This window comes from Megascapheus bottae, chromosome 30 (genome assembly GCF_031878675.1).
Source record: "Megascapheus bottae isolate mThoBot1 chromosome 30, mThoBot2.hap1, whole genome shotgun sequence".
Taxonomy (NCBI): Eukaryota; Metazoa; Chordata; class Mammalia; order Rodentia; family Geomyidae; genus Megascapheus; species Megascapheus bottae.
In genome coordinates this window covers 7,485,029-7,501,276 of record NC_143538.1, presented here as the reverse complement: position 1 = coordinate 7,501,276, position 16,248 = coordinate 7,485,029, and the positions used below count along the sequence as shown (strand labels likewise).

General features: G+C 56.9%; 1 protein-coding gene across 1 annotated transcript in view; it reads left to right on the top strand.

Moving 5' to 3' along the window:
- Positions 1-2,024: 2,024 nt before the first annotated feature.
- The window catches only part of Klf13 (KLF transcription factor 13), a 34,174-nt gene continuing 19,950 nt past the window's right edge, over positions 2,025-16,248 (top strand). The window contains exon 1 of the mRNA XM_090321600.1: positions 2,025-3,167. Within this exon, the coding sequence (XP_090177726.1) occupies positions 2,573-3,167 (595 nt within the window). The 5' untranslated portion in view covers positions 2,025-2,572. The remainder of the gene's footprint in view (positions 3,168-16,248) is intronic.

Sequence of the window (16,248 nt, the reverse complement as noted above, 5' to 3'; positions counted from 1 at the left end):
GCTGAAACTTGGGGAAACCCTTGGACAGGATGTCCACTGACCTAAGTGGTCACCCCAGAGCAGTAATGCATGGTATAGGAACTTAGTATTTACAGCTGCAACCTTCAAACATTCACCACTGAAAACCCCTCCCCCATTGGGTATGCTGGGGCCAGTGGAGATATATGCCACCAGGAAGACTGGTACAGTGTATCTTTCCTGGCAGAAGACTGTCCAGGGGCAGGGAAGAATTGTGTGGCTGGTGAGGCAGTGTAGGACCAGCTCCTTTCTAATGAAGAAGCGACTGATTGTGGCATGTGGTAGGAACAGAGGAACATTCTGAATCATCACTTGGTCAGGACACAAGTCTCTTAAATGTCATCAACACAATCTGTCTGGAAGAAAGATGACTGCTTTCTGCCAAGGAGGGAGAGGGAGAGAGAGAGAGAGAGAGAGAGAGAGAGAGAGAGAGAGAGAGAGAGAGAGAGAGAGAGAGAGAGAGAGAGAGAGAGAGAGAGAGAGAGAGACACCAAGAGAGCCTTCTCCAGGACTCCACTCAACTCTGTCGTCTCTCCCAAGGTCAGCAACCCAAACTGTAAGAGAATACAGTGTATTAGTTACAAATATCCAAATGTGGATGTCTAAGTTTGCAATTCACCACAACATGCAAACCCCTCAGTTTCCCGCCCCACCCCCAGTTACCTGGAAGTTTCTTTTCCTACTACTTAGGCTTCAAATTAATTTGAGAATGTAAACTCTCAATTCTGTAATTTCCTCGTTTCCAGACGCCCCCCCCCACTTCACCCCCCAGCACAATACGCGAACCAGAGTCTGCAGACCTGCGCGTCTCAAATAGTGGGGGGGGGGGGGTCACCCGCTACAGGGAATCCCCAAAAGGCAATGCTGTTTGGGGTGTGCTCCAAGAAAAAGTTGTGTCTGCCTGGGTCTCCTTCCTGAAGGCCTAGACCTGGGAAACAGCGTGGTGTGTGTGCAGGGCAAGTTGGCCAGGCCCGGGCAGGGAGGCCGCCGGAGAGGCGCAGCCCAGCGTTTCCTAAAGGGAGAGAGGCCCAGACAGTGGATGGGTGGGGCGCGGTGGGCGGGGTCCTCGCAGCTGGTGGCGTTTGAAGCCTCCCCCGTCGCGGTGGAAGAGGGGCAGCCTAGAGAAGTTGGCAGCAGGCCTGGGGCGGGAGGAGGTGGGGGGAAGGAAGGGGCCCCACGTTCCCTGCACAGTGGCGGCCCGCCGCCCCGGCACGTAGTTCACTCCTGCGAGCACATGCCATGGCTGGGCACGTCAGCCTGGAGGCCAGGCCTGCTCCGGGGTGACCTGGCTTCAAGGGCAGGGTGGCGATGCCCTCGATCCTTGATCACCCCCAAGACGAGTCGGGGTGGGCGCCCCCAATCATGACCTGGGGAGCAGTCCGGTCCCAATCGTGACCTCGCTCCCTGCCAGGGGGCCGCCGATGCCCGGTGAGAGAGCGTGGAGGTCGCCAGCTGCCCGAGGCTCCGGGCGCCGCCACCCGGGAAACCGGCAGCGGTGGGGCGCGGCGCGGCCCGGGTGAGTTCCGCCCCTGGGCGAGGCGGGCGGCCCGGAGAGCGGCCCCAGCAGACCCGCCTCCTCGCCCGCCCGAGCCCCTCGCGGGCGGGGCCGGAGGGACAAAAGGGTGCCCTCCCGTGCGAGCCCCCTCGGCCGAGGGGGGCTCCGGGCACAAAAGCGCTGGCAGGGAAAAGCCCGGCGGGGTTCCCGCAGCGGGAGATACAGGCGGCGGCTGGGGCGCGGCTACACCCCGGACCCGCCACCCTCGAACGTCGTGCGTCAGCGTGCTCCGCGCCCAGATCCAATTTCCGCCCCGCCTCCCCCTGGCCAAAGGGACACGCCTATTGGCGCGTTCAGGACCCACGGGCCCCTCTAGAGGCTCGGATTGGCCTGACCGAGCACCCACGGACCAATGGCGTTCGCCCGGGTCCTCGACCACGCCCCCCGCCACCCTCCCAAGCACGAGCGCGCGACCGGTCAGACTCTCTGGTGCGCGCTCCAGGCTCCCCGCCCCCTTCGCGCGCGCTGCTCCCGGCGGCCGCTGCCGCTTGTAACCTGCGCCGCCAGGATGTGGCTGGGGGCTGACGTCGGGTCCAGATGTGGCCCCGGCCACGCCCACCCCCGGGGTCGGGCCGCCCACACCGAGCCGCGGCGCGCACGGAGGCTATCCCGCCTGCCACAATGCGCGGGGGGGACGCTGAGGCCGCGACTTGACGCGATCGTCCTGAACGTCGCCGCCCGACATCCTTAGGACAGGCCGGCCCCGAACCCACCCCCACCTCCTACTTCGTCCTCGTTTCCCTTCTTTCCGCCCCCGCCCTCCCCTCCATGCGCTCACTCTCCGGTGCCCGGCCGGGCGGGCGCCTCGCGGACGCGGAGCCGCGCCGGTGACGGCAGAGGCGGCTGCGCGCCCAGCCTAGCCCAGCCCAGCTCGAGGAGAGGGCGCGCCGCGCCCCCGCCCCCCGCCCGCTCTCCGGAGGCCGTGGGTGCGGATGCGCCGCTGACGACTCGCAGCGACCAGCACTGTCGCCCGCCCGCCCGCCGGTCGGAGCCCGCAGCATGGCAGCCGCCGCTTATGTGGACCACTTCGCCGCCGAGTGCCTCGTGTCCATGTCCAGCCGCGCGGTCGTGCACGGGCCACGGGAAGGATCCGAGCCCCGGCCCGAGGGCGCGGCGCCTGCCGCCGCCGCCCCCACCCTGCCCCGCGTCGAGGAGCGCCGCGACGGCAAGGACAGCGCCTCGCTCTTCGTGGTGGCGCGGATCCTAGCGGACCTCAACCAGCAAGCGCCCGCGCCCGCCCCGGCGGAACGCAGAGAAGGCGCCGCCGCCCGGAAGGCGAGGACCCCCTGCCGTCTCCCGCCCGCGCCCCCCGCGCCTCCCCCGATCCCGGAGCCTGCTTCCCCCTGCGGAGAAGGCGCCGCGGCGGCCGCGCCCCCCAGCCCCGCGTGGAGCGAGCCCGAGCCCGAGGCGGGGTTGGAGCCGGAGCCGGGACCTGCGGGGAGCGGCGAGCCCGGCCTCAGACAAAGGGGTCGGCGGGGCCGGAGTCGCGCCGATCTCGAGTCCCCGCAGAGAAAGCACAAGTGCCACTACGCGGGTTGCGAGAAAGTTTACGGGAAATCCTCGCACCTCAAGGCGCACCTGAGAACTCACACAGGTCAGTGGGGCAGCCCCGGCGCCCCGAGCGCGCCGGCCGGGGACTGCGCGAGCGGCCCGGCCACGCCCCCGGCGCTGCCCGCCGGGCACGGGAGCGGGAGGGCTGGGCTCGGGAGAGGTCGGGCGGTGGGCGATCGGCGGTCTGGCCCCTTCCTACCCACCCTCCTCCCCGCATGTAGTTCGGAGGGGCGGCGGGGCCCTGGTGCGCCGCGTGAGGCGGGTGGGTTCTCGGAGCCGGCGCCCGCCGGGCGACCGCGCCCCCGCCGGGCACGCCCCCTCCCGGGCGCGCTCGGGCGGGGTCGCGGGGGTGGATGTCGTCATCCGGGCCCGGGGGGGGGGGCGTGCACCCAGCCCAGACTCGGCCGGGGAGGGGGGGGTGGCACGCGCAGGTGCGCTTGGACTGGGTGGGGGCTGCAGGCGTCACTCGCGGAGGTGGCGGTAGGGGAGCTGCCGGGAGCCCCGCCGCCCGGGGTGGCCGATCACTCGGTTGGGTCCCGGGCCCTCCCCTCCCCCGCCCACCGGGCGCGCGCCGCCCGGGAGGGAGGGGAGAGGCGGGGCCGGCCCCGGCGCACGGCGGGCGAAGTTCACGCGGGGACAGGGCTCCCCTTCAGCCACTCGGCACATTCTTCGCTCTCCTCTTCCTGTAATTTTTCCAGACCTCTAAGGTTTAATTTGTCGTAACCGGAGCCTGAGGCGGCGCTGGCCGACACGGGGGGCGGTCCCGGGTTCCCCCCCCCCACACACCCCGGTTCCCCGCCTGCGGCTCTTTGTAGGAGCCCCCGCCCATCCGGCCGGCGGGGGCGCGCCCGGCGTGGCGGGGGCTCCTCGGGCTAGCTGCGCTTTCTCTGCCAAGGAGTGGCCTTACCCTATGCCCGTAGGTCTCCGCCGCCCTCTTCCCCGCCCAGCCCTCACCTGCCGTGGAGGGGGAGGGGGCTGCATGGAGACGGACGGCACCTGCCCAAAGCCTGGGGTGGCCGGAGCCAGCAGCCCCGCCCCTCTCCCCCGCCGACCCTCGAGGTGGCCCGGAGCTTGGCGCGGGCGCGGAACTTCGCCGTGGATCCACTCCCCCTCCCCGTGTTTATTTTGGTTTTGTTTGAACACAAAAGATGCAAACATTGTATCGACGGCAGCTCTCCTCTCTCGTCTGGGTTTAAGAGGAAGCGGCCATTTCCCTGGAAACACACACGGGCACGCACACACCCTCGGCTTCCCGCGTGGAGGCAGGCTCGCCGCCCGCACGCCCGATACCGTTACCCTGTGACCGGGCTTGGGCCTTCCACTTGGGCACACCACGCCGGGCCCAACAGCAGAACCAGGAGCCGAGGCCCTCGAGACCCCGGAGCCCCAGGCCCCATTGCTCGCCCCGTACTTTTCGAAACTGCAGGTGGCGAGGCTGGCGGTTCCGAGAATAACTTTTCCCTCGGTGGGCGGCTGCTGCGCCCCGGGTCCTCTGCCCGGCTGCCGCCGCCCGCACCACGTGGCAGGTGATGGGGTTGCGGGGTGGAGCGGGGGGGGGGGCGGAGGGAGGACGCCCTGGCTGGTTCTTGAGGTTCGAGGTGGGAATTAACCGGGGTGTGGGCCCGGGACGGAGGGGGGGGGGCTCGGCCGCCGGGTGGGTGTGGCCGTGGAGGTGGGGCGCAGCAAGGTCCCGGAGCCGGTGGACCCTGCGAGTCGTGGGAGGGGGGAGCGGGGGACCCGCGTTTTGGGGGGAGCGTGGCCGGGGCTGCGACCGTCCTGGGGCGCCCGGCGGGCGGCCTGAGCTGCCGGGTTGGGAGCTCGGTGGCTGGGAACCGTTTCCGGGCGGCTTCCCACCCGACCGCCACCCGGGAGCCGCCGACTCGGGGACCTGCGGAGGAGTTGGGCGAGGGGCGGGGCGGGCCGTCGTGGGCGGGGCGGGCTGGGCTGTGCTCCTGATTGGCTCCTTCGCTCCTGCGGGCCCGGCGGGGCCCCGGGAAAGCCTCTACCTCCGAGCCTGGAGCCCTGGGGCCCGGGGAGTGGTGGTGGTGGGCGGGGTGCGGGGGGCGCTGGAGACTGGGCTCGCTTCTCCGGCTGTGGGCTGGTGGGATCCATCCACTCCCGGGAATGGAAACCCCAGGCAGGCAGAAGAATGGAAGCCACGCTGGGCGCAGCCCCCGCGGGGGTTCTTGGGGGGGGCGTGTACGCCGCCCTCCAGGTGTGCGTGGACCGGGGGCGCCCCCCTCCCCGGGGTGGAGAGCCAGACCGGGGAAGATATCTCAGCCCCTAAATGCCGACTGACTACCCGGAATTCTGGCCTGGAGCTGGGACCTGCCTCCTCCGCGGTGCCTGGTAGATCTGAGGATGCCTCCCGAGGGTGTCTGGCTCAGCCTAGGGTCCAGGGCCCCTCTGGGAAGCTCTTTTCCAGCTCCTGCCTCGATGCGCAGAGCTCAAGGAACCGGAGTTCCTGGTTGGTGGGGCGGGGGTGTGGGGGGAGGGACAAGGCGGCCCAAGCTGGCCCCAGGAAACGATCGAGACGCCCATTTCCCTACAGACCTGCCCCTGAGGGGGCTGTGGCGTGGTTTGTGGGACATCCAAGTGTTCTGAGGGTCTGGGCAGGCACTGGTTGAGGTCATGTCACGCTTTCTACTCCCCTAGGACCTCCTCTGCCCTAGTGTCTTCGTGATGGGGGGGCAGGGCGGGAGGAGTGAATATTAAAACCACTTTAGTCAGTAAAGGAGTCAACAGCTCTGTGTACGTCTGTGGCCAGGGCCTGGTTCCCAGACCTCTCTGCACCCCTGACCACTGAGTCCTGGGTCTCTCGGGGCAGGGCTCTCTTCTGGTCTCCCACCCCCACCTCAGGGACAGCTGCTAGCCCAGAGCGGCCTCTTGCACTAGGGGCCCCTCCCACTTATCTAGTGGTCTTTGGATGTCCAATTGCCCTCTGTCACATTTCAGTAATTGTTGGTGTCAGGGCAAATGTGCAATAAAACAATGAAACAAACATTACTGCTTCAAGCCATTTGTTTAACTGGAATTTCTCAGCTCTGACGGGGAAATATCATTAAGCCTGGCTTGAAAGGAGCAGCAGGATTAGGAGATGGGTGTGTTGAAAGAGGGTAGGGGGGATTGGGTATGGAAATTTGAGGACTTCTCCAGATTCCAGCTTTGTCTTGGGGGAATGATGGAGGTCCGTGGTCCTCAGTGAAATGACCAGTGACACATCACGGGTACATTCTTCCCTGTTGGTTCCCACAAAGAATTGTTTTCAACATGACCTAGTATCATTTTTCCTTATGGTACAGGGAGCCTCATTCCATAAGCCTCCCCAGAAAGGTGGGTGCAGTGCTGGGAACAGTCCTTCCCCTGAAAACTGAGTGGCCTTTGAGAACCGCCTGTTTAGGGTAGAAATCTTGTGTTTTTGTGCTGACTTCACCAGGGCAGTGATCCTCCAGTTTATCATATACCTTCTACCCAGAGGATGGCAGAGGAAGAAGGCTCTTGTTCGCCATTTCCTGTGATAATTTGGGAGGGGTCACTGACATTGAATCCTTACCCACTCGTGTCAGGGATGTTGGAGATGTGTTTGATTCCCTCCCCCAGCTCTGGGAGCCAACTTTCCTATGACCCTTTTTCCTCAGGCAGTCTGTGATGCAGCCACCTAGAAAAGCAGCCAGTTAGGCTGCCTTGGGCCAAGGCAAAGCCAGGCTTCTTGATACCCAGCTCCGATCTAGGGACAGATCCTGGCCAGCAGCTCCAATTCCTATACTCCCCCTCCCCAGTCTGCCTCCTTGTGAAACCCATCCCTGCAGAAGGCTGTGGGCAGAATGCTTGCAGGTCCCCTCCCCTGGCTATTCTGCGCCTGCGCCCCTCTTTCCAGTCCTGATTCACGTGCATGCATGCCCGTGTATCCACAGAGACATTTAAAAAATGCATGAGTAGGCTCCCAGCAAATAGATGCTACTACAGCTTTTTCTTTGCTGCTTTGGCTTAGAGGAGACAGCTTTATTTATTTATTTATTTATTTAATTTTGTGTGGCTGTACACTGTTCCCAGGTATGGATCATTTTTATTTTGGGGTTTTGTTTTGTTTTGGTTGTTGTTGTTAAACTCTATAATTTGTTTCAGCCTCTGGTCATGTAGTAAAGGACAGCCATATTGCTGAACATAAGGGGACTCTGGTGTGTGTCTGATTTGGTACATGGGAGTTGGAGTTCCTATAAGATGGAGACCTGGTGGTGTGATTAGATTACATCCAACAGTTCTTGATCCTCCGCTGTATTGAGGAAGAGACTCACTGTCTCTCCTCTGAGGGGTGTGTGTGTGTGTGTGTGTGTGTGTGAATAGAACAGGGCCTCAAGCTTCCTTGGTAAGTATTCTACCACTGAAGCCATACCAGCCCTTTTAGCTTTAGTCATTATTTTGAATAGAATCTTGTGTTTTTGTACAGACTGCCCTGGACTGTGATTCTCCTGTTTATACCTTCTGGGGAGCTAGCATGTCATGCATACACCACCTAGCCGAGCTTTATTGGGTGAGATTGGGTTTCAGTTTTTTGTCCAGGCTAGCCTTGAACCACAATCCTTGCTTTTTCTGCCTCCCAAGTAGCTGGGTAGTAGGTGTGAGCCAGCATGCCAGGAAGTACCGGAGGTTTTTGTTTAAAATTAATTTACTTTATTATTATTATAGAGGTGATGTACAAGGATCAGAGTTACATGAGTCAAGTAATGAGTCCATTTCCTTTTGTACACTGTCTTCTGTTCCTCACTTTCTCCTTCCGTATTGAAGTTTTGAACTCAGAGTCTTGAGCTTACTGAGAAGGAATGCCCCTTGAGCTATGGCCCCCAATCTACTCCCCTGACTTGTACAGAAGTTTTTACTTCTACTTCTCCTTTTCCATGGGTGGCAACGTTTAGAATCAGGTTCCATAATGGGACTGTTTATAACTACACCCTCAAAACCACTGATTCTGTGTTCAGGGGCTTACTGTCCTGGCTGTGCTTAGCTCAAGCTTGCCAGAGTCTGGAGGCACTAAATAGAGATTGTTCTACTCCTGTGCCCCTTTGACTGAAGGCTGGGGACTGGGGTAAGTCCTCCTTCCCTACCCTGGCTCTGGGCAGGCTGCCCTCCTGTAGGCAAAACAAAAGGTCTGAGCTCTTACCAGTGGCCCTGAATCTGGGCCAAAAAGGAGATCCCCAGTCCTTCAGAGACATACTGGGAGTCCGCTCACCAAAATGAGTTGGGGCTGACTGTTGGGCCCCCTCCCTTCTGTCTGCTTTTGTTTTATATGCACCTTGCATCCTGTTTCATCAGGTTCTTGGGATGTACCAATTCCCAGAGAGTTGGGTGGACGGCCATACTCCAAAGATGTGGAGGAATCAGTCACTAATATCTGTCTACGCGTGTGTGCACGTGTGTGTCCATGCCTCTAAATATGTACCTGAGGGACAGGCTTGGGCCATTTGCGGAGGGACTTTGTGTTCTCCTGCTGCAGACCTGACCCTTCTAACTCGATAGTGAGATACCAGCACTGTCAGTTAAAATGTTTCTTAAAATAAAAACACTCAGCTCTCTCAGCCATATCTAAGACCTCCAGACTGCGTGTGCGAGGGGCCTGGCATTAGTTTATACTGGGTTATTTAATCTGCAAAGGGAACGCACGAGATAGGCCCTGTGGTTATCTTCCCTTTGCTTTATGTTCTTCAGTACTGAGAAGTGAAGATGGAATTTTATGTCTGTTAGGCAGACTTTCTACCTCTATCCCCAGGCCTTTACCCTCCCCACACCCCTCTCTTTTCAGGCAAGGTCTTGCTATGTCTCCCAGGCTGCCCCCCCCCTCCGCATGTCAGATGGTACTGTTAGATTATGAAATCTCAAATAAGGAACCCAAGGCTCGCCTGGGTCACTCAGCAAATGAAGGCTGGGTATTCCACCACTTGAGTCACACTTGGAGTCTGCCCAAGCTGGCTTTGAACTGAGATCCTCAGACCTCAGCCTGCTGAGTAGCTAGGATCACAGGCGTGCCAGTACCTGGTCTTTTTCTGTCGTTAAGTATTAGGTATGATGTTGTCTGTGTTGCAGTTTCTTTGAGTCATCTGTAAGTTCATACTTGAAGGACGGAGGCCCGTTGTCCTGAAGCCCCTGCCACAGTCTGCATGGATGTAATGGCTGCAGCTCCCACACTCTCTTAGACACCCTGTAGCCGTAGCTGCCGGTGGTGGTTCCAGTCCCACAAGGCGAACTTGACCCCTTGCTGAATCCAGTGAGACATTTTCCTCTAGATAATAAGTAATGTGTGGACCAATCCTGTTGCATGTTGGAGCCAGGTGCCATGCTAGGACAGGCATGCACCAGCCATCTTTACATAGTCACCTGCTTGCATGCTCCCCCCCACTCCAACTTTGTACCAGGACTTTTGAGTGCATTAGAAATCCTGTACACTGGAAAGATAGCTTGGAGGATAGCGGAGGCGTGCGCTTCCCTAAACAAATAAAACACACTCTACTTTTACTTTGGATGAAGATATTTCATTTAGAGCTAGCTTCCCAGGTCTTTGTTCTTGGTCAGCCTGGACAGATGCGGCTGCCACCAATGCCCTTAGGGTCCTGGTGAATCTCTCCATGTCCTCATGAAAAAATAAGTACTGATCTGAGCCCACACACCTGAGGCTTTCTTTTCCTTCTACAGCCCCAAATGGGGTTATTTTCTTGGAGAAAATCAGCTTTCTGCTCATGTGGGAGTCAGTTTCTCTCAGTTTGGTGGTTCAGAAGCAGGCTCTTTGCCCTGTGACCAGGACTGGGGTGGCAGAGATAGCTGCCCTACAGTCCCCAGTGTGGGAGGTACCAAATTCAGAAGGCTTTGGCCACTCGTGTGGCATCATATAATAGAGGTGTAAACACTGGCTTTTTACTCTCATTGGCAGGAATTAGACACTAAAAATATTAGACATTAGAAATATTGGAATATTAGAAATATTCACCCAAGCAAATGCTCTGCCCTTTGGGGACACACACATAGGGGTGTGTGTGTGTGTGTGTACTTAGGCATGTGTATATACATGCAAATGCGCATTTACATATGCAAATAAATGCTGTCATTCAAACCTGCAACATGGCAGCTAGGTGCATCCTCTGATTTCTGGTTCTCTTTCAGTTCTTAGGATCCGCCCACACCCCTAGCAACTGAGGACCAGCTGTGAATGAGTCAGGTTCTTTAGGGGAGGCATGGGGATCCCTCAGTTGGAATGAGGGCTGTGACAGGGCTGTTCCTCCTTTGCTGCTTCTAATTCCCTTGTTGCTTCTAATGGCTTGACTCTTGTTTCTGTACCCTGTCTGTGTAGGTTTCCTTCCTAGTTCAGGGCAAGGAGCATTATTTGTTTTGGGGTGTGTGTGTGTTGGCTAAGTGGGGCACAGTATGGCACCAAGGACCAGAAACACAGCCTTGCCAAGTCCTTTGTTCTTATCTACGTCGTCATGGACAACCAACCTGAAGGTACATTTCTATCTTTTTTTGGCAGGGGGTGGTGGTGGTGGTCTGTTTATTGTTCTCCTTATTTTGAAGCTCATCACACAAAAACACTTGCTAACCAGGAACTTGGCCACACTGTGTGGCCATGAGCCAGTCTGTCCCAAGGTGACCTGCTTGGAAAAGCTCAGAGGCTTGATACCTCAGATTAAATGTCCCCGTGTGGCTGCCACAGAGGTGTGGCCTGCTCCCCATGGGTGGTTGACCCTTTTCCCTGGGGCACAGGGCATAGGCATGCTTGCACTTATCTCCTCGGAGCTGGAGCCCAAGGTACATCTTGAAAGTTATGCAAGGCATGGGGCCTGAATTTAGAGACCCTTCCTTGAGCTAGGAGTGCAGTGCAGCTTAATGGTAGATTGGATCCCCAGCACTGGGGGGCAGGGGCTGTGGGGAAGAGTCACACACTGGAGACTCACTGGCTCAGTGCCAGTGAGTCTGTGCTGTTCCTGTCTCGGGGGGGGCCTTCTGAGGATGGAATGCTAGCACATGCCAATCTCCTGTGGCCACAGGCCAGTTGGCAAGAAGCATGGCAATGGACAGAGAATGACACAGTGTCACCGTGTCCCTCACCCAGGTCTACAGCTCAGGTGAGGGAGGAGCCGCATGTTGATGGTCAGATAGACTGGCCTACTCACTCCTTTTGGGAGGGTCAGCAGTCAATCTTTGGGGGTACGCACTCCTTCTCTGGCCTAGCCTTTCTCCCATAGTTAGGACAGCCTGTGCACATGGTGAGACACCCATAGGAGTGGGTGGGGCTGGGGGAGGGGCCAGGCTGTGGCCTGGGGAACCCATCAGTCCCTCCTGGCAGTCTTCCAGGTATGTAAGTGGTCTAAGGAGGCTTGACCCCTTCTCCTCCGGCCACACCTGCATGTGTGTAGAACCTACGATAAAGCCAGGAATGTCCTCCTAGAAATTCCTTTGCCACAGTCTTCACCTGTCCTTAACTCTGTTACATGTATATGTTTGCAAAGAAGGAAAGGAACTTGGTTCAGTGCTAAAGGTAGAAGTTAAAAGTGAATGGAGGAGGGTTATCCAAAATATTGGATCCACAGATCTCAGCCTCATGAATAACTAGGATTGCAGTTGTGAATAACCATCAGTGCCTGCTAGCCCAGTCTTTTAAGTTTACTCTTCCGTCTGATTTTGCTCCTAGCTCTGAATGAAGAACACATTTATCACTGTACATGGCCTCAAAAAGACAAGCACTTTCGTGTGTGCGTGTGTGTGTGTGTGTGTGTGTGTGTGTGTGTGTGTGTGTCCCTGAAGATATTGCCTGCGGTCATCTGAGCAGCCAGCTCTGTGGAGTCTTTCCTCTGAACAGAGAAGTCAGAGGCAAGATGGCTCTGCAGGTGGTGCAGGCACAGCAGATGCGTTTGCTGTTCCTGGTGCCATGAACCGTGCGATGGGGTGGGGGTTGGGAGTCTCATCTCCAAAAGGCCGATGCCATGCTGGAGCAGGGAGGAGAGGGCACGGTGCCTTCAGGCTCAGCCATGGAGCCAGCCCCGTGTCTCTCCCGTGAGGCACTCTTGCCTGGCTTGGTGAATGTGGAATCTGCGCTCTTCAGCTCTTTGTCTGAGGGTTCAGCCTGTCTTCAGCCGCTCCTCCTCTGAGTCTGAGCTGTGTCTAAGCAGCCTTCAGGATGATGGCTCATCCAGGAAAGAGGCTGCAGAGGGCTGGAGGAGGGAAGAAGGCCCCTCTTCTTGGTGTCATTGGGCAACTCAGCCTGTGGCTTGGGAGGCAGGCTGTGGGTTCCTCCTTCCGCCCTCCCTCCGGGGACACCCTGGCACTGGTCCCATGGGGTGTTAGGAGGAGGTAACTTGGTTGGTCGCCATCGCCACCGGTCCTCCTACGCCTCAGAGCTGGAGGTAAACATTGGGTTGCCTTGACAACCAAGCTGAGCCCCGGCTCCCAAGTGCTCTTTGGGAGAGAAGTTCTCATTGTCTCAAGTTTCCAGGATAGGTTTCTATTTTGATGGTTTTTTTTTGTTTTGTTTTGTTTTTTAATAGCTAGTATGACTAAGGTACCAAATAGCCTGACCTGGTTCCTATAATTTCTTATTAAACGTTTATATTCCCATTATAGGAGGCACATTTCCGTGATGTATTGACTTTTTCTTTGCCACTGTGGCATGGCTGGATGGGTAGGGGCATCACACCCCACACCCCCTGCTGCTGACAGCTGGCCGAGCCGCAGGCTGGGGAGCCCTGGCCCAGGGCCAGGGACTCAGGGACTCAGGAGCGCTTACGTAGTAAACACCACACCAGGATTTTATTGGCTGATTAAGTTCTGTGGAAAATTTGGGGGGAGCCATTTCTCTCCTGTATGAGTGTCCAGATGCCCGTAAGTGGAATTCTCAGAGCCTAAGAGGCAGCTGCCCATCCCATCCCAGGTCAAGGTGTGAACTTGTCTTATACCTGGGTGCAGGTGATGGGTCTGGTACTTCTCTGGCCCTTTCTTCTCCCCGCCCCTCCTCTGGGAATGTCCTTGGCTGTGGGTGAGATTTCAGCCGCAGGTTCTCTCCCACCTAGGCTGTCACTGGGCTTCCCTGCTCTCACTGGAATTCCCTTGTATGAAGTCACCTGCCTGGACTAGGATCCAAGCTGAGTGTTGAAGAGAATAGATTAATTCATTCATCCATTCATGGCGAGTAGGGCTCACCCAGGGTTGCCCTGTGGATGGTAACCTGTGAGTCCCTCCACACAGCTGCCCCAGGGCCCTTTCCCATGTCTTCACTGTGATAATCCAGGACCTGCCAGGCCCTGCCCACCGCCAGGAGGGCTGAGATATTTGGTGGGCTTGACCTCCTCCACCATCAAGCCCAGACTTAGGTGTGCACCTGCCAGAAAGCAGCTCTGTGCCCTCTTACCCTACCCAGCCAGCACTAAAGGAAATGCCCAGATTTGCTATGTGTGTGTGTGTGTGTGTGTGTGCATGCATGTGTGTGCATGTGCACACAAATGCAAATTTTGGTGCCAGTTCTGAGGCTTGAACTCAGGGCCTGGGTACTGTCCCTGAGCTTTCTTGCTCAAGGCTAGCATCCTACCACTTGAACCACAGCTCAGCTTCTGGCTTGGCTTTTGGAAATAGGAGTAGCAAGGACTTTTTCTGCCTGGGCTGGATTTGAACCTTGGTCTTTGTTCTCCTGCGTATCTGGATTACACACGTGAGCCATCAGCTCCTGGCTTGCTGTGTTGGGTTTTAGTTGAGTTCCTGCTGTGAGCTTTTAGTAGCTTTTCCAAATTTCCTGGAGTGCTGGACAGCGTTTCTAGGGGGCCCGGCCCCCAAGTGGAGGGCGGGACTCTTTCTCTACTTGGACATCCAGCATCCATGTTGTATCCTTTTTCTCTATGAAACAGACCCGCAAACACAATCCTTCTGGGAGTTATATGCAGAATCGATTGCTTTGATGAAGAATCTGTAGTACTGAAGAGAAAACACTGAACTGGAAGATACTGATACGGTAGTGAAGGGTCCAAAACACGTATCTGAGCACTTGTTTTTGGTCTTCGACTTTAAGCCCCCATTGTTGCTGCCTCTTCCCCCCCCCATTGCTGGAAGTTTGGCTCCATAGATGTTGTGTTTTAGTAACTTTCTCTAAGAGCCTCTCAGTGTTTGTCTTTTATCAGAGAAAGACCTTTTTGTTTGCTTTGGCTTTGTTGTTTAAACAGACAGGCAATAGGCCACAGTTGATGAGAGTGCCCTAGCATTAGAGAGGTGTCTGAGCAGATGTGGGGGTGGACAGGATACCTGTGGATGAAGAGGGGATTTGAATGCAGGCTGTGTGTGTGTGTGTGTGTGTGTGTGTGTGTGTGTGTGCGTGTGCGTGTGCGTGTACAGAATTTCAGGCTTTGCAGTATTGGTCATATACTTTCTGAAGGGAAAGACAATTTGGAGTTCTGGGTTTTTTGTTTGTTTGTTTTTGTTTTGCTACTGAGGCTCGAATTTAACACCGGCTTTTTGTTTGCTCAAGGCTGGCACTCTACCACTTGAGCCACACCTCCGCTTCTGGCTTTTTACTGGTTTGTTGGCAATAAGAGTGTGAACTAGACTTTCCTGTCTGAGCTGGCATTGAGCCGTGATCATCAGGTCTCAGCCTCCTGAACTGCTGGGATTGCAGGGAAATACTGGTGTGGAAGGTGCAGAGAAGGATGAACCAGAACTGGGCTACCAAAAATCCATACAGATTGCAAGGTTCTGTTAAGCATCCTTTCGTTGCTATGGAGACCCGGTTGCTGGGCGCTGAGCTGCGCTGACTAGGGAGAGACGGTCCCATCTCAGGTGAGTCTCATTTGTTACCAGGTTACCAAGCCCTCCCAGGTACCAACCAGCAGGAGGTGCCTAGCCAGTCTAATTACAAGAAGCAGCCGGATTGAAACCTGCAGGTGAAAAATTTGATCACCAGGGCAAGTTGTGGACAAGCCTTGCCAGTGGTCACCTCTCCCTACAAAGACCAGGTGCCATTTGTAGCTCCAAGTCTTCACAGCATCCTGTTTTCACAGACTAGCTGTCGCTTGCCCTCCCCCCATCCCTGCCCCCAAAGTACCCCTCTGGGGTAGAGCCCTCTGGTCTCTGTTCACCCAGCATCTTAAGACACCCAACAGCCCAGGGAATCCCATCAGCCTGTGCTGTCTATTTTTATGGCTTGTCTGGGCATCTCTGGTTTCAGCAGGCATTCTACTTTTATTCTTGTTTACAGGAGTAATGTGACTGCTTTTCATGCGTCTTTGGGCCATCTGTGGTCGATTTCTACATTTTTCCCCCCTTTTCTTTCTGTTTTCGGAGCAACCATCCTGTGTTTGCAAATATGAAAACTGTTTCCTAAAGGGAAGCACGGAAGCATTCATGAGGCTGGCTCTTCAACTATGAACCACGGTTTGGTTCTTCCTCCCCCTCCCTCTTCATTCTTCTTGTAAGTGTTATTTGGCACGAAAATGCTTCCTGTGTGGTCTGAGGTGAAATCTCTTGAATGACGATAAATAAGAGCATGGTCTTTTTCTCTCTCCCTGCATCAGATGGTCCCTAATCTTACCTGTGCATGTACTACCATTGTGGCATCCACTTGCTGGCAGGGGTGGGGGAGGGATGAGGGAGGGGCTTAAGTGCTTCTCTAGGCCCTGCTCATGTGATCTTTCTTGGGGGTGGGGTGTTTGGTGGGGGGTGTCTTTCTCTGCAGTGACAGGGCCCATAGTAGCCAATTTTGGATGTCTTACAAGGGTTGGGGGGGTGCTCTGATCATGGGTAGACAAGCAAAGGCTAGAGGCTTGTGCAGGATGGACCTTCTTGTACCTGCCGTGTACTGTCCCAGGCCTCTCCATGGAGATGTGGGGAGATCCGCTTCCAGTCTGTGTCACACTACAGGGAGCCAGAGAGCTACCGAGGGCCTCCAGCTCTACCCTTGTGAGGACCGTCAGGAGAGGCTGGCAGGGGCAGCTGTTGGTCTGGTCCAGTGGAACTGGACCTGGGTATCATGTTAGGAGATGATTCCCAACCATGGAAAATGGGGCTTAAACTGCCAAGAGCCGGCCAACTCCCAGTGCTCCCAGCTGCCAGCTTGACCTTGTTCCCCTCCCTCCTAGGTGTGTGTGTGGGGGGGTTCCCGACTG